The 24,952-nt window shown below is 36.4% G+C and overlaps 1 protein-coding gene across 1 annotated transcript in view; it reads right to left on the bottom strand.

The window, feature by feature from the left end:
* The window catches only part of Gbeta76C (guanine nucleotide-binding protein subunit beta-2), an 81,861-nt gene that overhangs the window by 15,495 nt on the left and 41,414 nt on the right, over positions 1–24,952 (bottom strand). Inside the window, exons 5-6 of the mRNA XM_090392184.1 lie at positions 24,237–24,472; positions 6,902–7,031 (exon numbers count right to left, since the gene is read on the bottom strand). Of these exons, the coding sequence (XP_090248310.1) occupies positions 6,902–7,031; positions 24,237–24,472 (366 nt within the window). The remainder of the gene's footprint in view (positions 1–6,901; positions 7,032–24,236; positions 24,473–24,952) is intronic.

Genomic DNA, 24,952 nt, shown 5'->3' with positions numbered 1-24,952 from the left:
ATGTTTTGTTGGGACAAAAGCCAATGGTGAGGAATACAAGAGAGAGTGGTTATTGTATTCACCATCAACGGAATCAGTTTTTTTGTTTTGTTTGTAAACTGTTTGCTCCTAAAAATTTCTCACATTTTGTTAGGATAATGAATTTGAAAGGTTCAGTGACTGGCGAAATACTATTGTAATTGATCAACATGAAAAAAGCACTACTCACTAAGACCCTATGCTAACATACTTAACTCGCGGACAAGGTGTAGGGTTGGGACAACAGTTGGAAAAACAAATTCAGGAAGAGTGTGATTACTGGGAACATGTCCTAAGGCGTGTCATAACTGTTATTCGTACATTAGCTGAACGTGGCTTTGCTTTTCGAGGAACTGAAGAAAGATTTGGATCATTGCAAAATGGGAACTTTTTAGGGCTGCTTGAGCTCGTAAGTCAGTTGGATCCATTTTTGGCAGTTCACATTGCGAAATATGGAAATTGTGGCAAAGGAAATCCTTCTTATCTGTCCAAAGCCACCTGTGAGGAACTCATTCAACTTATGGCTCAAAAGGTCCACGTGCTTATTGTTGATGAAGTAAAATCTTCTGGTTATTTTAGCTTGTCAGTTGATTCAACACCAGATCTCTCACATATCGACCAGTTAAGTGTTGTACTTTGGTACTTAAAAGATGGAGAGCCTATTGAACGCTTTTTAACCTTTATGGAAATGAAAGGCCATACCGGTGAGGAAATGGCAAATCAGGTGTTGCAGTACTTACGTAAAGTTTGTCAGCTAAATTTTTAAAAATGTAGGGGTCCGTCTTATGACAACGCTGCTAACATGTCTGGGCGTTATAAGGGGATGCAGCAAAAAATTTTAGAAACAAACAAGTTTGCTATATACGTGCCCTGTGCAGCTCATTCACTAAATTCAGTAGGTCGAAGTGTTGACTGCTGTCAAGAGGCGGTTAATTGCTTCTCTACAGTGCGGTTGCTCTATACCTTTTTTTTTTTTTTTTTTTTTCAGCCTCAACCAGCCGGTGGACAATTCTTAAAGGTTGTATTGGAAATGAAAATGTCTTAAAATCCCTCTCTTGTACCAGATGGGAGGCACATGCTATGGCAACAGCAGCAATTTTGAAATCTTTCCTTCAAATTTTAGAAGCGTTAGACTGTATAGCCGAAGACCAGTCACAAAACGGAGACACTAGAAGAGAAGCGGATGATATTGCAAATAAGATGCAAGAGCTAGAATTCGTTTTTATGTTGAATTTTTGGGATGAGATTTTGCAAAAGTTTCATAAAGTCAAGTTGTTCTACAATACGGTGATGTCAACTTAAAAACATGTGCAGACCCGTATGGATCATTAGCTGACCAATTTTGCACTTCACGAAATGAATTTGAAAGATGAAGCAGCTACAAAGGGAGTGCTACCAGATGTTGATTACAAGGCAGCTGAAACTCGCAAACGTATCAGAAAGAAGGTAACCAATGACGGAGATGCTCCAGAAGTATATCTGAATGCCAGAGAGAAATTTCGTATCACCACCTTTTGGACAATTGTTGACAAACTTGAAACTGAGATGAGAAGAAGAGGAGAGATATACAAAGTGATCAGAAAAAAGTGTAAGAAAAGCTGACAAATTGATCAGAGAGATTTTCTTTTCTAAGTGATGTGCCACATGATGCTACTTCAGTGACTTCATCATCTACTGAAATTGAAAAGTATTCTCAGTGGTGTCAAAAGCTGATTGATGCTTTCCCAGAGGACTTGAACACTAATTTCTCAGCTGAGCTTCAGCAGTTTCACTCATGTGCGCCATAAGTTCAGCGCAACAAAAAAAAAAAAAAAAAAAAAAAAAAAAATGTAAAAACAAGATTCAGTCATGCTGAACTTTATAAAATAATTGTAGAAGACAATATTGAGTGTGCCTTTTCAAATGTAGACATTGCCTTTCGTATACTTTTAACATTAATGGTCACAAATTGCTCAGCTGAGCGTTCATTTTCTCAGTTGAAGTATATTAAAAATCCCATCAGAACAACTATGCAACAAGGCAGGTTGAATGCCTTATCGCTACTAAGTATAGAAGCAGATGCGTTACGTAAGATTCATTTTGAGAATCTGATCAAAGACTTTGCAATTAAAAGAAGTAGGAGAAAACTTTTCAAATCTAAATAAAGTTGAAGTATAAAAAAATAAACATTATTTCTCATCTTACAATAAGTTTTGTTTCAATTTGAAAAATAGAAATTTATTTTGTTGTTTATTATTGTTTATATTTTGAATTACATATATATGGGGCACCAAAATTTTTTAAGTGCTTAGGGCCTCTATGGGTTTAATCCGGCCCTGTGTGCACGTTACTACTGCATATAAACAAATAAACACCCACTTGTACTTTTCTACAAGTATAAAGACATAAAGAACAGAAACAGAAAACTGAAGTTCATAAATAAAAACACCGGAGAACGTCTACTATAGTGACCAGATTATCCAAGGACCAATGCTGGACACGTTCCACTGGTTGCATAACTTTTGTTTCCTGCTTTGCAAGTTTGCCTTCCCAGGCGTATATTCTAAAATTGCTTATTTCTTCTTATGCCAACAGAAACATAATCATACCTTTTCAATAAAATATTCTGCATGTAATACATTCTTGATGATAGCTGGTTTAAACCTGATTATTAAAAAATAATTAAATATTTTTAAATAATTATAAACTTTCCAATTTTTAAACGTATAAAAAAAAAACATATAGCAAAGTTACTTTGTTATATCTTTTTGCCGAAGTATCACTTCTGCGATCTATGATATCAAAAACAACTCGTGTAATACTATGTCTACAGGTAAAACTTTGATTTTGAAACATACAATCATTCTTTAAATTACCATTACTATAACTATGGTTGATATATCATTTCGTGGTTGCCTTTGCTCCACAATCGACTTTGTATAAAAAGGAAAATACAGCTTTTGCTGTCACGCATAATTGTTTATTTTATGAACGAAATTTAAAAGCAACAGATATCAAATCCAAACTTTGTTTTATGATAATAATAACGTTTATTACGGGCATTAGCCCAATTACAATTTGTTACAGATGTTTGTGAATTGCACAGTAAAAATAGGTAATATTTTTTATAAAACAGAATACAAATTATATGCAATAAACATACACTATGTAAATTATAGAATAAAAACAAAACATAAAACGTTGGTATTACATAAATTTAGATTACACTGATTGACGATGGTAATTTTGTCAAACTTTAAAAATGTAAGTATGTTCGTAGTTTACTCTTTCTCTTAAGGTGAATAAAATATTTAAAATGCTGTAGGTTTTGCTGTACAGGACCGGTAAATGCTGTACAATAGAGCATAATGCTGTACATCTGGTCACATAACTATATACACATATTGACGGTCTACAATCCTTCGGCATCTGATTTTCTTTGGTTTGCACAACTTAAAACACACAGGAGCTCTGCTTAGTAGCCCGGATGTTGTTATTATAACTCGGTGTCTCTATGGTGTCAGAAGACTCATCGCTGGAAACCCTACAAAAGGTGTTCATCTTTTATTACTGCTTAAATTAGATTTTACTGGCCTGACAGATGTTTCGAACATTTAGTTGTTATCAGGACGAGACAGAAACCTATAGAGAGAGAGAGAGAGAGAGAGATAAACTACAGTAACAATTCTATGTCGGAAAGATTAAACTGAAGCCCTTTGATTCTTTACTCTTCAATAACTGTTTATGCACTAACCAAGAGCTCTTTCTCTCTCTCTGTCTCTCTCTCTCTTTTTCTTTCTTTCTTTCTAGGTTTCTGCCTTTGAAAACAGTTGTCAAGCGGCAGTGAAACCTAACTAAGCACGTAAGGGCTCCTGGACAAAGCTTCTGTCTTTTAAGTAGTGCAAATTAAGGCAACTCCTTTGCCACAAGTTATATTCTCATAAGCACTCTGGTGGTAAATGTTGAAGCTTTTTTACTTTTTCTTTTTAAAATATTTGGCTATAAAATATGGATGGCTCCATAATATCTTCCATTTTTTCTTATTAAATGATAAAATTAAGACAAATTAAAAGTATAAAATCATTTTTTCTTACCAAGACGTTTTCAAATGGGATCCAAATTTAAAATTAAAAATGCTAAATAATAACTTCATCATACATTACAGCATAAAAGTATGTTTGGTACTGATTAACAAAAAAAAAAAAAAAAAAAATTACGCGTGGTTGTTTTGTTGCATTTCTTGTTGTTGTTGTTGTTGTTGTGGCTGGTTGATATTATTGTATGATATTTAAAGAAAAAACATCGATGTTTAAAATAGCGAATATCATTATATTTATTTCCGTCACTGAATGGTTTCATTAATTTATCATAAAATTTTAATCATCGTCTAATCATCTGTGATACGTTACACATTTTACTAAAATCAAAATAAATTAGAAGCTTTTCTCATTCAGATTTGTAAATTAACTTTATGAAGTTTTCGAATCTCGAGTTGTTTATCTCAGGACTTGAGATTCGAGAAATTCTAGCCTCCACCAATACATTCTTATAATACAAATAAGGTAATCACAATGACATCAGTCAGTTCACACGATAGCCATGCGCCACCCGCCATTAGGGAGTGTTTTACATTTTTATGACATTATGCATCGATAGAGGGCAGCACACGAGCGACGTTCTTAGTACTTTTCCTGAAATAAATTGTTTACACTATGGACATGGAGTTATCGAAAGTGGCTGCTTTATACTTAAAAAATAAATAAATAAATAAACAAAATTAATAAATAATTTTCATGTTTTTAAATTTCTTTATTTCAATGCTGAAAGTAAAGAAAGGAAGACTATCAGTTCAAAAGGAAAAGTATTATTTATTAAATATACTGCCAAATATTTCTGTTTGAAATTAACAAACTATCATCAGTGGCCTGAACAACATTTTTTACAAGGTAGAATGCAAACAATTGATTTATTCAAATTTGTACGAGCTGTTTGATATCAAATCGCTACTAGTGTTATGCTTCACTAAAGAAAAGGTTAATCATACAAGTGTAAAATATATTGCATAAAAAATTTAAATAATTTATTATTTATAATAAATTATATTAGATAATAAATTATATAATTTATTATCATGTAAATATTTAATTTATAATATCATACTAAACAGATCATTAGATAGATGTAGTATTCAGATTGTTTCTTAGGACCTTCTATCTTTGTAAATATCATTATTGGCTTTAATTACAAAAAAAATTAATGTGTTATTTGGATCAAACTTTCCCATATTTTTGACAAGGACAGTCATTGCCATTCAAGTTAGGGCGGTGAAGTAGGCGTTCGAATTTATAAACTCGACTTCTGTGTAGAAAGCGAGTTTTAGACCAGATAATGTTGTGGTTTGTCTGTATTCCGTATTACGCCAATCCAGACTTATCGGATTTGTTGTGAAGAATATGAGATTGATGTTCTTGTATTCTTTTTTCTATTGAATGTTCGGTTTGTCCAAAGGAAGAGACATAGTTGAGAGTTTATCTTTAGACGATGGGAAATACGTGGATAGTTTATTGATGGGAATATAAGTAGCTACTAAATCATATTTCCTCAGAATTCTTCAAATAGGTTCTAAATGTCGGAGATGTATGGGATTGAAACTCAACTATTGATTCTTTGTTGTTTTGGTTGAGTTGGTAGGAGTCAAGAAGATGTTGTGTAGTTCTTTCGGAGAAGCCATTTACTTTCATTCACAATATAAATTCCTTACCCACTTTTTTATCTAAAATCAATACGTTACACCCTCGTGTCAAATTCATCATGGAAATTGAAAAAGACAACAAATTATCCTTTTTTAGACATTATTCTCATCCGCTCACCATCAGCTAATTTAATAACACCAGTTTATAGAAAACCCACTTTTACTGGAAGATGCATTCTCCACAAATCTGCACATCATCCTTCTCGAACGACAGGGATCATAAAATATTTAATTCGCGAGCTAAAACTAACTATTCAACTCCCCGAAAGAACTACACAACATCTTCTTGTAATTTATAATACTATGGCACAAGGTTCCTTCAAAACTAGAATTCAGTGGTATATAGACTCATTGAAAGTATTCGTGAAAATATAAAAAAAATCATTTTTTGTGTTTTATTTGTCCTATTAGAACCTAATCCTTAGACCCTATAACCCTAATATTTATTTATTTATTATTCATCATTTTCTATCTTTGTTTATTATATTTTATTTATTTATTTATTACGTATTATTTTTCTTTATTTATCTATTTAGTATTTAATTTTATTTAAATTTAACTTAAATAATTTTTTTATCTTTAATTAGAAATTGGTTGCGGCTGATCTCCGTGTTCGTCTTCTGTGGAAGTCAAGTGCGTTTTTTAACAGCCAGACGATAATGACACGAGAATATTGTAAATTACTGCCACATACTTTCGTTGCACTTATTCCTCATATTCCTAATCCTAACTAGTAACGTATTTGGTGAATTATGTATAAGTTCGTATTATACATTATGCGTTATGTAAACAATCGATAATTTTGAGCTTAGGGATAAAAATCGAAGTTTCGTGTGAGGAATAAACCCTCATTGCCATGGTAGAAAAAGTCTGAAAATTGACCTAAAACATCATGTAATTAATATCTTTAGGTCTCGCATCTACGTAAGATATTCTTTCAACTTTTTCAATTTCAACCTCTTTTAACGAACGTGAAAGAATAAAAATGTAATTTGAACTTGAATTCCCTCCCTCCCCCTTTATTCTAGGTCATATGCTGTTTTAGCCATGCGGCTTATGAATAGTAAAAAAAAAAAAAAAGAAAAAAGAAAAAAATGAATGATGCAAAATGAAACTGATACGCTCTGATATGAAGCGGGTTTCCCTACTTACTCGAATGGACCTGTCCACAGAGCCAGTCACAAACGAATTCTTGTCTGGATGAAGCGACATACTCATCACATCACCCTCGTGCCCATGAAACTCTTTTTCTTTCACTCCTCTTTCCAGATCCCAGAGAATGCTGAAAGATCAAGGAGAAACAGAAATTTCATTCTTAATGCTGTAAATCGTATTTTTACAGATTAGAAATATGAAAAATAATAATGGCATTAGTATAAGATTCTTCTTAAATTCTCCTTTGTGTAAGAATCGGGAAAGTGTGTGTGTGTGTGGGGGGGGAATGAAAGATCTTAGTGCATAAAGTGAGTTCATAAACTGGCTCCAAACAACTACTCTCTGAAAACTTAATTATTATTAAACTGTATTAGAAAACACTTTTATTTGTTGAAGTTAATGAGGATCCTTTTATTTATGTATTTAATAAATGAAATGCATCAATAATAATAATAAAAAAATTTGCATTACTTTGGCGGAACAGTTAAGTGAATTGTAAGTACGCCTGCTTGTAAATATCTCAAAAAGTCCAAAGAAAAAAAGTTAAAATTCGATATATTTATATATCGATTTATATCTCTGTCCTGCTTTTATATTTATAAGCAGGACAGAGGTCACTGTTTTGCAGTAGAAGCTGGTCTGAAACAATAACAATTTTAAACGCAAACATTTGATTGCTTTTCCAAGTTCAAAAGTTGGAACATAAACGGACAAAACGGATAACAAACTGGAATGGATAAGAAAAAAATAAACTTGTCAATAAAAACTAAAGGCATCTTCACGTGAAATTAAACTGAGACCGGAAAGAGGACAGCATCAGAAATGAAAATGAAGATAGCCAAAATAAAAAATAAATCTAAATAAAAGTGCTAAAAGAAAGAGGATTCATTTGGTCGATGTAAAATTACATGGACAAAGTGGATATCGAAGATCCAACATTATTTCAAAGGCGAATGTTTGTAGACACTATGAAAGTTTCGTAAGTTGACTTGACAACTTAAGGGAATACAATCCTCGGCATCCTCGAGTTGCCATATCTTTCACTACTTAAAAGACATGGGCGCTTGAGAAGCGCCCATGTCTTTTAAGTAGTGAAAGATAAGGCAACTCCGGGAATCGAATTCTCGTAAGCTCTCGGGTCAACTAACGAAACGTTCATAGTTTCTACAAACATTCGCCTTTGAAATAATGTTGGATCTTCGATATCCACTTTGCCCTTGTAAATTTAAATACTGTTAAGAAAAGAAAAAAAAAATACTAAGCAGCCATTAATACTAAGTAGGCAAAACAAAGCAAAAATGCCCTTGAAATGTTTACAAAGCATTCGACACCCTATTATAATTAAAAAAAGGCAAATATACAGATTCCAGAGCAGAGTGAGTTCGTGTCTTTTTAGCAGTGCACTAATACATCTCTTTCCAAAGTTCGAGAGGCTAACATTTAATGTCTAAAAAGCTATAACATTTATTATACTTTCATTTAATTTTTTTTTCATTATCAAGTTCAATTGTTTTGGGACTTTTTCTCCCCTTAGTTAATTCCAAATATTGTTAAATATTTGCTGTGTACAATTAAGGTAGGAAGAACCTTAATTGTTACTAATTAACTTAAACCACTATTTTCAGTTAGTCTTATTTGCAGAAAAACCGGATTATGATTATACATTTTCTTTATTAGGTAACATTTCAATTACATAACCACGTGGATCTCGTCCCGACCAAACTAATAATAATAATAATAATAATTTTCCAAAATTTGATCATTTGTCAACGCAATCACAAAGATACCAGATCGGTGGCGTAGCTAGATCTTTTGCCACCCGAGGCGGTTCCTGAGTTTGCCGCCCCTCTCAATACACACCAAAAATACTACAAAAAAATCAAAAGGACGTATAGTGAAATAAACGACGTATAGTGAAATAAATTAAAACACTATGTTTATTTTTAAACTTTAATTCCAACATTCTTCCTTTTCTGTTAGCAAAATCGATGGCATTGTCGAAGTCTGTTTCATCATTCAGTTGCTTCTATAGACATCAAGATTTCTGAAACGCAAGGTAATCATTGTAGATTTTAGATAATTCTTCATCAGTTTTAATTTAGAAAAACTCCTCTCCCAACTAGCAACACTTACAGCAATTGTGAGGAAAATTCGCAGTAGTATTACAATATTTGGAAATGAATTCTCGAGACTGCATTTAAGAATAAACCGCAAAAGTTTAAGGGGACCGTTCTTCCACATCGCTGTTTCGTCTTGCGTAGCAGCAAACAGAAATAAAACTCTGAAGTCTTTTTCTCTCAGCGAGGAACTCTTCCTTATTAATCTCATCGTGATCATGATTTAGTTGACATTCGTATTTATCATTCAAAAGATCATTCAATTTAGCATCTCGTGATTCTTCACCTGCCATCAGCTTCTTCTTTCTACGCCAACGATCAATGACTATCCCCAGATCGCCACAAATTTCTTTGGCGTAAACTAATGAATTGTTAACGAAACAGTACTTAAGATTTTGGAATAATTTTTTTACAACACTCACAGCATCTCCCCGTGCACTCCACCGAGTTTCTTCTACACGTTTGACACTTTGACCAGTCACTGAAGTCAAAATATCCAAGCGATGGGTTGAGGAAGAAAAAAACGTCAACAAACGCTCCCCACTTCCAAAAAAGGTTATAACAGAATTCGCAGCAACAGAAGCTGCATGTACACCCGCCAAATTCAGCTTTTCCATTAATCTCCTTGATGCATCTCTGAACGCCAGTATGTTGACCAGCCATCACAGCAGCATTATCATATGCTTGTCCTCTACAATTCTGAATATCAATTGCATCGTTTTCTCATTTTTGCAAAATCATAGTTGAAATATTCTCGGCGGTTTTACTTTTGTTTCAATGAAATCAACAAATGATTCCACAACCACCACTTTATTTCCATCGGTCATTGATTTTATTTAGCTTTACGGCATCTCACAAGCTTGCCTGCTTGTGAGATGAAAAACCCCAGATAAACTGGTGGGAAAAAACCTGCTGTCCACGCCCAACACCGGCTAACTTGGCTATGACTGAGAAAGATCCTTGAGCTCCTCACATCGTCGACGGGAATCGAACCCATGACACTCCTTCTCCAGACGTATGGTAGCGAAGCGCATAGCCTCTAGGCTAACTGCGAGAACCCATCGATCATAAGGTAGCGTAAAACTTGGCTAGTTTGGTCCTTATGAGAAATATCAGGGATGTTGTCGAATATCATAGAAAAATATTTTGCTTCTTTTACTTGCTCGATCCTTCTTACTTTTTCTCTCAAAATTTCTATAGACTCGTCCTGAATAGTTCTCAATCGCCATGCCATGCGTTTATTGATTTATTTTTTTAAGAATTTGAATTAGAGTATGATAGGGAAATGTAACAGTTTTGTTATATTTATATTTTATTTATTTTAGTTGCAAGTAAAGTTGTTAAAAACTAATTATTAATTAAGTAATAAAAATTACTAAGCTAACATAAACCTCCAAAAAAGTGCCGCCCTGGCGAATCTCCCCATCCACACCCCACCTAACTACGCCACTGCATCTTAAAACAATGCAAAATTATTATGTTTTCATAATGAACTAAACTAGACTTTTTTTATAGGCCTTGGGACAATTTCAGAGGTATTTAATATTCAGAAAATGTAAGCAGACATTATAAAAAAAGTTTTTAGACCCTCAAACTTAACGTAATGGACTGTCAATTGTAGTATTTATTGCGTGTGTTCTCATGAGTGCATATAATACAGATCAGATAGGATTAGCATGAGAATGTGACTGCAGCGTTTGTGTCATTTCTTGTCAAACACGCTACAGAAATTCACTCAGTTGTAACAATGGTAAAGGATATAAACCGGCTGCTTACCAATTTCCAAAGAGGGCTAAAAGAGTGTTGCCTGCCTTCTTAGAGGAAATAAATAAGGCCATAAAGGGTTTATTTATTCTTCATGTTTACATTAGCTCGATATTTAAATTGAGTTGGAGGAGATAGTATACAAGCGAGGTATCATAATTTATATTTAAATCTCTATATTTAAATACAGATAATGTAAAAGCGATATGCCAGCATTCACTTCAATAATATCTCCCTTGAAAGCCTGATTCATCGATAACTTGAGCTAACTATGAGTTAACGTAGAAGGAGTAGTCTGACATCTTTACAAACAGTAGAAATTAATTCGCTACAACCTGTGCTGAGACCAAAACTTATTCTGATTTGCACTAAGCATTGGATGTGTCCGATTTTCCCATCAAACGCAAAACACCACCCTACTTATTATAAATAAGATGCCAAATGATAAACCTAGTAGCTAAATTGGAACAGATGGCTTCGTACAGTAGATTAGTACATTGGATTGGAAATTAGCTGTCTGGTGGGTATCAGCAAGTTGTGTATGGGAGGCGAATGATATCCCAGAAGAGGAAGGTCACTAGGTGCGTACCCCAGGTTTTGGAGCCATTTTTATATAATTGGTAATTTCCAATGACATACACTGGAAAGGGCTTAAATGGTGAGTTGTTTGCAGATAATGAAAAGTTGGGAATCGTTATGAGAAGGAGGGCAGAAGTTGTAGCTTTGCAACAGGACCTAAATAGCCTGTCTGAATTGGCGAGTGTGTGTGAGGATGCCGGCTTCATATTGCAAATTGTCAGGGGTTAAAATTTGGAAAGCAGAGATGGGATGCAGAGTACAGGATTGATGGAGATATTTTAGAAGAGATGGAGGAGATGAAAGATAATGTGGATAAGGGGTGATGGTGGATAGGGACTTGAAATTTTCTGGACATTGCTAAAATTGTGAGGACAACACAGCGGATTATGGGAATGATGCGGAGAACACTGACCTCTAGAAGTAAAGATGTTTTGATTCCATTGTACAAGGTTTCGATCAGGCTTCATATGGATTACCATACACAGATTTGGTCGCCAGGTTTTCAAAAGGATGGCCCAGAGGCGATTGACTAAGTTTGTTTGTTTTTTGTGTGTGTAATGTGGAATATGAGAACGGATTGAGAGAATGCAAATTACAGAGCCTAATGGATAAATGGAAGCAGGGAGAGATGATCGAGACAGTTGTTTGCAGATAATGAAAAGTTGGGGCTTAATAGGACCTAAATAGCCTGTCTGAATGGGCGAGTGCGTGTGCAAATTGGTAAGGGGTAATTATCAGCTTAACGTGGATGAGATTTTTCATAGAATATCTGGAGACAGGGGGAGAGGTCATTCCTGGAAGCTGTATAATGTGGATGTAGGTAAGGGGGATAAGGAGTAGATTTTTTGCATGGAGAGCGATAGGTAATTGGAATGCATTGCCTGAGAGTGTGGTGAGCGCAAGGACAGCGATGCATTTAAGTCGAGGTATGATGAGCTGTGCATGTGAGAGTGGGACCTCTCACGATGAGTCTCTTGGCTCCATGGAGGTCTGTTGATGATGATAATAATAATAATAATAATAATAAATATATAATTTATCTAGGTATGTAGATTGGCAGTGTGGCAAAGAAGAACGGCTAGCGATTTAATGTGGTAAGGTTTTGGATGAAAAGAATACGAGCTGTGTACTACATTGATGGAAATGAGCTGCAAAAAATTAATATAGCCAGGAATTTGATGCATTTTCTGCACAGATCTGGTCGTTTGAGTTTTTTTTGGAATTGTTGAAGTGGTTGAAACGATCCAAAGGTGAGTGAACAAGACTGCAAAGGAGGAAGTCTACAGGTTGCTCAATGTAAGGATATATTGCGGGGATGTGAATTACAGAAATTAGCTGATAGGCAGGAAAAGGGAAATATGAATAGAAATATATAAATTACTTAAAGAGTTTTATAGGATTCATACGGAGGATGACGAATATGGAAAACCAGGGATGGTTCCTGCAAGAGTGCAGTTAGCAAGGGCTAGAGGATTAGATATTTTCCCTGCCGAGTAGTGAATGAATGCATTGGTTTCCCAGAGTCATTTGTGAGTTTTTTTTGTTAGCGAATGAGTTCAAAGCAAAGTATGACAGGTATTATACAAATGCTTGTTAGTAATTGATTTTTAGGAATGATGGTGGACTCATGCAGTGAGTCTATGAATTTCATGGAGGTACCAATAATAATAATAATAATAATAATATAAATCCTCTGAATCCTTTTCATTGGTCAAATCGGTAGGCAGCAGATTCTATCCCTTCATCACTACAGAGTGATAAACAACTCGCTATGTTTTTTTTTTTTTTTTAGCCGATTCCAGAGTTAGTCGATTAGCGCAGAGAAGTGGGATTCCCCCCCCTCCCCAACCCCGATCTGACATTAGGTTTTTAACTTCACAACGCTGCAAAATCAACCTTAGATGATGCATACACGAGTATTTACAGATAAATAATAATTAGAATTCTAGACATTGCTTTTTTTTTTCGTCACTTAACCGCAGCAGTAATTAAAGGAACATACTGATTTTTATAAAATAAAAATATATTTTAAATATATTAAAATATATTTAAATATATATTTAAATATATTTTATAAATATATTTTATAAATATATTTAAAAAATAACTATAATAGAAAGCAATTAAAATTATGCCGATAATTTCGCATTTATAGTGTAAACCACGAAATTCTTTATTTACGTCTCGAGCGTTGTCGTCTGCTAACAATTCAAACAGTTTAGAAGGTGATACAGGCACGTTGTTAACCAAGCAAATAGCATAAAGAGATGTCATACACGCTATGTCGTAAATTCAATCTCAGAATATTAGAATTCCATTTTTAACTATTTCCGTTCAGTGTTAACGGGACATTTAATTCTAGGCAAATTTTTATAGATAAATTATAAGTGTTACAAGATTAAATATGACCAAAAAAAAGATAAGCAGCCGACAAGCCACTTTATACTCACGTGCTCAAAAAAAAAGTGAAGTATTCAGCAAATATGTATATAGGATCCTGAAACAAAATCATCCGGACGTTGCAATTTCCGAAACTGCAATAGATATGATAAATAATTTTGTGTGGAACTTATTCCAAGGAATTGCAGCTGAATCGATCGAAGCTCATCGTGGTAAAAAGAGTATCCTAACTACACCTGCTTTGGAAACTACAGTTCGACATCTGTTACCAGCCGAGTTTCGGAAGCACGCAATTTCTGAGGGAAAGAAAGCAGTGGCCAAATTTCAAAATATGCGATAAGAAATATCTCTTGGTGGGAATGTTTAATGGTTTCCTAAAGAAATGATAATCGTGTAAATTGTCTGACAATTTAAGTTTTTGTTTATTTAATATAACGCGAATTTAGTTCAAAATGCATATACAGGAACTTGGAACATTTTCTTTAAATGTGAACGGATTATATTAGATCCAATCATCAAACAGAAATTTCAGCATGATTGCATAAATTGTCACTGTACTTAAAAATTAATATGAAAAAAATATAGAGTTCATTTATTAACATTTGTAATTATTTTCTCCATTTGGTGAATCCGAAAAAAAAAAATTTTTTTCCCTAAACTGTAATACTCTATCTCACAAAATACATTAAGTGCGCGCACGCACGCACGTACGCACGCACACGCGCACACACACACACACACACACACGCATTGCTGTGGATATATCAGTTTATTCAGTTTATTCATAGATATACAAAAAATTATATAATTGTTAACACAATATAGGATTTAAAAAAAAACGGTTTTTTTTTTTAGAAAAACAAATGAGCTTTTTTATTTTCATTTTTTCGAAAACCGTTTGTGTTTCATTAATTTATTTTAAAATTTATTATTATTTATGAAAGAATTAAACCAGGAATCAATAATAGAAAAAAAAATTTTTAAATATAAACATAAATCAATGGAACACGTTAGAAGAATAAAATCAGAAAGATTATAAAAAAAAAAAAAAAAAAAAAAAAGCTCTAAATTACAAACCATTAAGAAAACCAGGACGTCCTCTTAAGAGATTCAATGATGACTTCTAAGACGGAACAGGCCACTCTAGGCCTAAATCCTTGAAAAGCATTATTATTACTATTACTATTATTATTATTATTAGTTTTCGACCCGGAAACCGAAGTTCATCTAGTGCCCAATGGAATCCAAATATAACCAAATTCACACCGTATACATTTTCTGTTTTATTATTATTAATTATAATAGTTGCCTTTACATGTAATTACTACCAAGTCTGTTCGATATAGGTTTTAAGTTTATGAGGAGAAACCAGGGTGTAGCTAGCGCTTTTGCCGCTCCTCCCATACACACCAACAATACTACAAAAAGTCAAAACGACGTAGAGGGAAATAAATTAAAACAATATGTTTATATTTGAAGTAAAACTTTAATTTCAACATTCTAAAATGTTATTTTTCTTGCTTTTCTGTTAGCAAAATCGTCGATGACATTGGCGAAGTCTATTTCATAGTATTGTAGGTAATTCTTAATCAATTTTATTTAGAAAAACTCCTCTCACAACTAGCAACACTTACAACAATTGCTAGGAAAACTCGCAGTAGTATTACAATATTTGGAACTGAGTCTCGAGATTGTGTTTCAGAATTAACTGCAAAAGTTCAAAGAGGTCAAAGTGCCGCCCGGGGCGGACAGCCCACCCCACCCCTCCCTAGATACGTACTATTTTATCAGCGCAGCCGATATCGAAAGGGATGAAGAATCCTTGACTCTTCGTCCCTTCATCTCAATTTTAGTTTGTGGGTGACGGGATTATTGTGTGTTAATTACCCGCTCTTTGTGAGCATTTCGGTTTTCTGTGTTGGAAGCGATCTGAGGGCTTGTAGTCTGCTGATTGTCGAATTAGCTGATATGGTTGATTATCGGTGACTGTGAAGATTTTTTTCTGCAATGCCTCTCATGTAGGTCTTGATATCTGGAAGGTTGGCTTCCTGGTGTAATCGAAGGTTTCTCATGAACCAAGGGGCATTAAACGCCATTCTTGGACATTTGTTCTGGATCGTTTGTAGTGTTTGGATCTTTCGTTTAGTCGTGCGTCATTGGCTCGTAAGTTAGTTGAGGTCTTATCAGTGATTTGTAGAAGAGAACCTTGTTGATTATGCTTAGGAAGCTGTTCCTGTTCAAGAATGGGTAAAGCTGTGCTGTAGTCTGATTAGCTTTAGTGAAGACACTATTTATGTGTCTTGAAGTTTAGGCGTTTATCAAGCTGAACTTCTAGATATTTGGTTGTGCTAAGGAATGATTTTTCCAAACATTTGGGTGGTTATGTTCAGATCTGCTTTACGTCTGGTAAATAGTACTGCGGAGCTTTTCCTTGGCTTGATTGATATACGCCATTTGCTGTACCAATTCTCTAATACGTTGATTGCTATCTGCAGTTTGTTTATGGCCAGTTGCAGACGGAGTGACCTGGCTATGATAATCGTATCAACGGCGTAGAGGGCAGTGATGGATGGGGATAACATGGGGAGATCTGCCATGTATACGGAAAAGAGTAAGAGAGATAGCAAAGAGCCTTGAGGGACTCCAGCCATAGTTCTTCTTGCAGTGGATCTGACTCCATTGATTTTTATTCTGAATTGTCTATTGCTCAGATATGATTCAATAAGTAGAACTAGTGGTAATGGGAATCCTGCTCGATGTAGTTTGAAAATTAGACCCTAATGCCAAATTCTATCAAATGCTTGAGTTTGTATGTCCAGGAAGACTCACTTGAGTGCTGAGTGCCATTCATAACCTTGGGTGATGTATTCAACGAGTATGTAAATTTGAAGCGTTGTGGAGTGATGTTTCCTAAAGCCGAATTGCTCGTCTTGTATGACGTGGTTGTTATCTGCTGCCTCTTGAATACGTGTGCGTATAGCACACGTTCGGCTATCTTACCTACGCATGATAGGAGGCTGATCAGTATATAGTTCTGAGGAAACTGTGTATTTTTTCCAGGTTTTGGAATTAGGAAGACATCTGCGAGTTGTAGGATGCAAAGATCGTAATACTGCTTGTGCTTTGCATATGTATTTCTATTCCTATTGTTTCCATGTGTTCTGTTTGGGGTTCGGCTATTGTATATGCTTTATGTTTCGTTTGACAAAGATGGCGGCGCCTCCTCCTCTTGCATAGGTTCTGTCTGTACGGTATGTAATATAACTGTTGATTCTGATCTTGTCGCTTGGACGGAGATGTGATTCATTTATGGGAATGATCTCTGCTTGGGTTTCTGCTGCGAACTCCTTTAGTTCTTGTATTTTGTTTGGTAGTCTGTTGGAGTTACAGCTTACAATCTGTAACGAAATAGGTTTTCTTTTGGACTTATCCATTAAGTATTTCAGAGAACAGTGACTGTGTGTGTGTCTTAGGATGATATCCTTGACTTGGGTTGGTCTGCCGGCGTTCAGCAAGTATTTCTCCTATGCAGCTTGTTATATTGTGTAGAATAGGTCTGTTGGTTTGCTGTGAATGGTTTATTCTTGACTTTGGATCTTTTAGGTAGGTTGGTCTTGCTACTTAAGCGTACGTCCTTCCGTCCGTTGTGGAGACTGTGGTTTGATGGGAAGACGTGCGTTCTTGTACGGGTCTGCTGGTTTGGAATTGTGTCTTCTGGTTTTAAGGAAATGCTATGCAGCCCCTGTAGTTTGCTGGGTATGGGCCTCCACAATTTGCACACTTTGCTGGTTGTGTGCGTGGTTTTTGGCATTCAATTTTTGCATGTTTGCCACCACATTTAACGCACATCGGTAATCTGCTTTGCAGCAGCCTTGTGAGTGGGCAAACTTTCGGCAGCGATGACCTTGATTTATTGATTTGTGCTTTAATGATTCAGTCTTTATGACTAAATCACAGATAGTTTCAAGATCGTAGATATGTTTCTGGTCTTTGCTGATTTCTACCAATACTAGAGGATGTAGTGTTTTATGAGCTCTATGCATACGGCTGACTTTAGTGGGTCTGAAGCCTCTGTTTTTGGAGGTCTGCTTGAACTTCGTCTGTTGTAATTGATTCTATTACCCCTCTGAGCATAACTTTGAGGTTCGTTTCACTATTGAGTGTAAATGTATGGTAGGGTAGGTGCAATTATCCAGTAATTTGGTTAGTTGTCTGTAATCGGTAGAATTTTTTGGTTGGATGCGAATTCTTTCTTCCGTATTGGTGGCTTTCGTAAATGATATTTCTAGAGTTCGGAGTGAAGTGAAAACTGATGTATGTCCAGTGATTTTTATCTCTTAGGATGACTGGGATATTCTTTCTTTTGAATTTGTATTATTATGGGTGTTTCTCTAGTAACGGAGATTTTCCTTTTTTTTATTTTTAACTGTTTGGAAATCTTCCTGTGTGTCAGCTGTATCCAATATATGGTGAGCATTGCTTTGGGATATTGCCGCATCCTCAGGATCTAGTGATACCTGAGTGATACCATGAGAACATGACGCTGTCCGACGCCGTCATGTTCTCATGGTATCGGTTGTCCAGACTGTCGTCTATGACGATTGTGGGGGGGGGAAATATGTCATAGAGCTTTACTCTTCCTGGCAAGTTATTATTAAGTACTTCACATAATGGGATAAATTCCTGATATACGTCTTCGAATTTCGTTTCATCAATTAGTTTTTCCACGTCTGGATGTCTGTCAATGTCAAGTATCAAAACTTTAAGTTTGATAAGCGGGTCCTAGAACCCAAATGTGAAATCCAGTAGATCAAATCGATAATCCACCAGCAAAGAAAGATCTCGCAGTCACAAAAGGACTGCTAGCAAGACCGAACTTTAGAAAAGAAAAAAAAAAAAAACAACGCGCGAAGTAACGGTGGAAGAGTCGTGATTTTCACTAGGCCTCAGCTAAGTAGAAATTCGAGCTGAGGTGAAGCCAGGGTGACCATCCAGAAAAAAATTTTGTACTAACTTATGCAGGAAAAAGGTACTAAATCTGAAAAAGAAGTACCAGATTTTTATGTAAATAATGTAACATTCAATTTTCAGTTATTTGATATGCTATTTACATGTATATATACATGGTTTACAACTCACAAGAAAAACACTGGAAGTATTTATTCATTATTTTAAACAGATTTTGCTAAATTAATTAACTCTTCAGAAATAGTAAAGTCTGTAGCTGATGAATGTTTCAATTTTTCTTTTGTCAAAAGGAGCCCATTCAGAACTCAACATAGAAGGACAAACATTTCACCTTGAAGTATCTTATGTTTCTTTCTGGAACTTCATTCTTATCTAAACTCATTAGAAGGACTTCTACTCTCGCCCCTAGATATACATTTTCTATGTCTAAAAACTGACCATTGTCAGCTGGATTTATCTTTTCAATTGGTGTATTTGTAACATATTGAGATTTCACGAAATATTTCATGATCATTTTTATTTTATCTCCTACTGATGAAATTAGAAGATGAAGAAGATATTCAGTGCCTTGGTAATCTAAATTTAGATTTATTACTGTTCGTAAGATGAATGTTAAGAAGAGAAAATATGTCTTAATGAAGGGATTTTGTAGTGCAGTTTAAACTGATTTGACTCGCGCAAGATAAAGTATGAAACCAAAGCATTCCATAGCTCTACTATTCTTTGCACAACATCATGCATTGAGAGCCAACGGGTTTTACCCAATCTCTGCAAAATATGTGAGTTTGATAGTTTAAGTTTGATAGTTCCAAGCATGCAAGAAACTACCAAATTCATTAGAAGAAATGTGTGCAGAAATTGTAAATATCTGCACACATTTCTTCTAATGAATTTGGTAGTTTCTTACATGCTTCAGCTGTACTAAATTAAAGCTGTGACATATGCACCTGGAGACATATAAATGTTCATTCAATGATTTAAGGCGAGCCTGAATGTTGTCCCATCACAACTGAAGCATTATCAGCAGCAAAGCCTAATAAGTTTGCAAGAGGCACCTTCAGCTTGTTTAATAATTGTATTAGAGATTCAAACAAAGCTGAACTTGAACCTCAATGATATTTAAAATCGAATCCTCTGCTGATTTTGTGGAATCATCATAGTAACGAACCACAACTGCTAGAGATTTATTATAAAACCAATTATTTATAAAACCAATTTAGCAATTGCCCAGCTCTATCTTCTCATCAACCGGAGAAGCCAAGTTAGCACCGAGAGCAAGCTGCGCATCTATAAAACAATCATCAGACCCACTTTAACCTATGATCACTTGCTTGGGATCACCCCCCCCCCCACCAGTAACATTAAAAAAAAAAACTGCAAGTTCTACAAAACAAATGCCTCCGAATGATCTTTGATACCTCGTGGTTTGTCAGAAATGTTCTCCTCCATCGAGATGCAGCCATGCCAAATATCTCTACGTTACTTCATGATATTTCCTCCAAATACTTTGCACAGGCAGCTCTTCATCCGAACCAACTGTCATTCGAGAGTCATCCAATTGCATCGAAAACGACAGATGAAAACACAAGCTCCCGAAGGCAACTTTGCTCGCGGGATAAAAATAAGAGATAAAATGAAGGGATAAAAATCCACGGGAATGTCATCCATCTTGTCATAAGAGTCAACAGTGTTGTGTGCTAGGTTTGAAACGCGGAGCAAAATGTTTACGTAATAGGATCCAAATTACGCTGTGCATCAATAAAAGGTGGTTACTCACATGAAAATATTTCATTTTCCCACTTGTTTTCATTGTTGTAATGATCTTATAACGCGCGAGAAGTGTTTGAATAGCGAAAAATATTTTCATTGGCTACTGCCAGTCAGATTGCGTGAGTATGGGATCGGGGGGGGAGGGGGAGGTTAGCGAATAGTGAGAGGGGGGAGGGAAAAAAGAGAAATCATGCTTGTGTCGCGGAATGTGACATATGGGGAGGTGAGAGAAGAGAAAAATATTAACCTCATATGTCTAACTCTCATGTTGTTATTCGGAAGGAAGAAAGTACAAGAACACTAAAAATTTATAAAAAGTACTAGAGGTGGTCACCCTGGGTGGAGCCCGTGCAATTCGAAAAACACAAAACGCCACTGAAATCAGACGCAGTTATGTAGCGGGAAAAAGTGAACACATCCGCTCTCGTCAAACGTCCAAGCGAGAATTTTGATCACAATTGACAACAATTCAGACAGCTACGAACAAAAGCTGAACAAATAATCTAATTCGTACACGATGCAGGACATATATGGGGCAGAGGTGAAGCGTGACGCTTTTCATATTCCCTGTTGTTGTCTGTTTCGGGAGCAGTGATGGGAGGAGAGATTTGTGAGCTATTTTATCTCACTGAGTGGGTAGAAGTGGTTACACGTCGTTGAGTGTTCGGGTGGCTTTCGGTCTTTTATGTTTCCAGTGCTCATTACCGTCATAGTTTCCGGCTTGCTGTATTAGTTGGTTTGGATGCGTAGATGTCTTCATAAAGAAATTTTCTTCTAGGGAGCGTAGTAGTGGAGACAGAGATGTAGGGGATATTTATGTCCCGGTGGATCTGGGCGTTCCTGATGAACCACGGGGCGTCCAGAATCATTCGCAGGCATTTGTTCTGTAGTCTTTGTAGCTTGAGGATGTTTGTCTTGGAGGTATGGCTCCAGGCTGGGGAGGCGTATATGACTGTGGGACGGATCACTGTCTTGTACAGTAGTATTTTATTTGTTTAGCTTAGTTTGCTGTGTCTGTTGATCAAGGGGTATAGCTGGGCGATAACTTTTGAAGCTTTGGTGCATATGCTCTTGATGTGGCTGTTGAAGCATAATCGCTTATCGAGAATTATTCCGAGGTATTTTGCTTCAGTTTTCCAGGAAATTTTGGAGTTGAACAGGGTGATGTCTCCTTTGGGGGATGCTCGTCTTCTTGTGAAGAGTATCGTTGTGCTTTTCTGGGGGTTTAATTGTAGTCGCCAGTCTGTAAACCATTTTTCTAGATTCAGGATGGTGTCTTGTAGTTTTTTGGTGACGAGATGTGGTTGGCGAGATCTGACTAGAATAGCCGTGTCATCTGCATAAAGGGCGGTGGTGGATGTGAGAGGATTTTGAGGGATGTCTGCTATATAGATGTTGAACAGGATTGGAGCTAGCAGTGATCCTTGAGGAACTCCAGCGAGGATTTTCCGTTGGGTTGAGACTGTTTCATTGATTTTGACTTGCATCCTCCTGTTTGAGAGGTATGATTTTATCAGGTGTATCATGTTTAGTGGAAGGTTTGCGATGATAAGTTTGTAAAGGAGGCCTTGGTGCCAGATCTTATCGAAGGCCTTTGAGATGTCTAGGAAGACGGCTCCGGTGTGCTGATTCCAATTAAATCATGTGGTGATGTATTCTACCAGTCTGTGGATCTGTTGGGTTGACATGATCTTGGAGTCTGATGAGGATGATTTTCTCAGCTATTTTTCCTAAGTTGGATAGCAGGCTGATGGGATGGTAATTTTCAGGTAGGTGTGGATCTTTGCCTGGTTTGTGAATTTGGATGATGTCAGCTATTTTCCATGACTGGGGGGGGAAGTGCTGCCATTTGAGGATGGAGTTTATGATGTTTGCCAGATGTGCTATGGCTTTGCGTGGTAGTGCCTTGATGACTTGGTTAGTGATGTCGTCGGGACCTGGGGCTTTTTGATCTTGAGGTGGTTGATGATGCCGATTATTTCGGTAGGTGAGGTAGGCATTATAGGACTTGGATTTACATCGGGACGATTAATGCGAACCTGACTTTATGATGGATCTTGTATACATGGTTGATGTTTAGGTTCTCATATGCAGGACTGCATTGTTTCTCTAGGTTTCTTGCTATGGCTTCAGCTTTGTCAGCATCTGTGTATGCAAGGTGCTGTTCTGCGTGGAGAGGAGGAAGGGATTTGCGCTTGTTCCTAAGGTTGTTTAGGAATTTCCATAAGGAATGATCTGCTGTAGAGATGGAGGTGAGCTTGTTGTCCCATTGTTCATTCCTGTGGTTCTGGAGAGCTTCTCGGACAGATTTGTTTAGTCTGTTGAGTGCTGTTTTGTCCCGGGGAGCACGTGTGTTGTGGTATCTTCTTCTTTGTCTGTTTTTTTCCCTTATTAAGTTCATGATTTCTTCGGGGAGACGGTTTTGTTTGTGGGTAATCGTGGATACTGTGGCTGCTGTTATGGCTTTATTGATTTGATTGGTGAGGTTCTTTATTGCCATGTCTATTTCTTCCTTGGCTTTTATATGGGGGAACCGGAGCAATGTGTTCTGGTAGCACTTTCCTAAGTTTCTCCCAGACAGTGGAGGTTTGTGTGTGTGTGTGGGGGGACTGGTCTTTGTTCCCTAAGCGAAGTAGGATTGGGTTGTGATCTGATGATAATTCGTTCAGTGCTTGAATGCTGTACTGGTATTTGATGTTATGTAGGATGACAATGTCTAGGATGTCTGCTGTGCTAGTTGGGCTGTGGTGGGTTTGTTCGGTGGATCCTGTTACGACAGTATTGTTTAATCCTGTGTAGCTGAAGAGGATACGGCCATTTTTATTTGTGGTTCTGCTGTTCCAGGAGGGATGTTTGGAGTTTGTCCCCAGCGACGATGATGGATTCATTTATGCCCAGTAGAGCATCCAGGTCAGAAATAGCAGGGTCTTAGCAGGGGAGTTGTAGGCGGTGTAGATTTTAAGTCTTCCAGTTGAGTTTGTGTGGACTTCGACACCGGTGAGTTCTAGGTTGGAGGTTAGGGGGTTGAGCATTCCATTGTGCCTGATGCAGTTCCTGATAAATATGGCTATACCACCACCACCACCTATGTAGTCCAGTCGGTCATTTCTATAGTGTGTAACCTCTCAGTTTTGGATTGTCTGCAGGTCTTAGATGAGTTTCATTAATTAGGATGATGTCGGGGTGGTATCTGTGAGAGAATTCTACACGAAAAGTAATGCCAGTTTATTTAAAGGAAATTTATGTAAATAATAAAATGGTGTATTACACCAGACAAAAGAATAATGGTAAAGTTGCATGAATTATCAAGAATCCATCTAAAATAGATGGCGTTTTTAGTGAGAGTGAGTGTGGTTTATGTATGATAAGGAACATTAAAAGAAATAGTAATCATTTCAGTCAAGAAACGGATAGGGCGAATTAATCCATGTTATAAATAACATTTTTTTCTTTAAGGAAAACAAATCACTGTCTATTTATTATACTCGTTTGTATGAATGGCAATGATGTAATGCTGTAAACATAAATCTATGTTGCTAAACAAAATGAAATAAACATATTTAAATAGAAATAAGGGTATTGAAGATCGAACCTTATTTCAAAGCGGAATATATGTAGAAACTATGAAAGTTTCAAATATTTGACCACAGAGCTTAGCAGAAGGCAGTCGCGGCATTGGAGTAAAGGTATAGAAAACAAACCAAAACAAAAAGGAAGAAAAATTAGCTTCTTACATTTTCATGTCGGCAGATCCTGTGATTATCTTGGAATCATCGAGGAATTTGCAACACGAGAGGAAGCCTTCGAAGCCCGCGAGTTCTCTTCGGATTTTGCTGATTCCTTTGTTGTCTCGATTGTTCAGATCGTGAATGGTGCACATGTTGTCCATCCCTCCTGAAGCGACGAAATTTCCCGAAGGAGCAAATGCTGTGGTCATCACCCAGCTGGACATCAACGGAATAATCTGAACCTGCAAAAAAAAAAGCAAGAATTGGCGACTTTCTTTTTATTTTACTTTGTGTAGTAAAAAGTGTTGTGAGATAAGACCAATCGGCATCGAATCCAATTTCTTATGCTTAATTAGTGGACTTTACATTCAATCATGAATGCAGCTTAGCTTTCATAGAGATTTCGTAGAGATGACAAGGACGAACAAATTAAAAGCAATCCCCAGAAACAGCAACCAGAATCACCAACCCGCCTCCCACTAATTCAAAACCTCACCATATAGAAGAAACTACTCTGAAAATGGCCTTTCATCACCTGCAGCCAGCCATGGAGAAACAGAGTCCCCAGACGATGAGGAAACTGTATTTCCACATGACGACCTAGAAGAAGAGGAAGCTGAGGGCGAACTTCCCCACACTGAGGGTCCCCTAACCATGAAGCAGCTGTCATCCTTCATACAGAAAGTGGGAGGCTCTCCTCAATGGGCTACAAACACAGTACC

This window comes from Typopeltis vanoorti, chromosome 4, assembly GCF_054136105.1.
Source record: "Typopeltis vanoorti isolate ZY-2024b chromosome 4, IOZ_Tvanoo_1.0, whole genome shotgun sequence".
NCBI lineage: Eukaryota > Metazoa > Arthropoda > Arachnida > Uropygi > Thelyphonidae > Typopeltis > Typopeltis vanoorti.
This window is presented reverse-complemented; position numbering and strand designations above follow the sequence as displayed.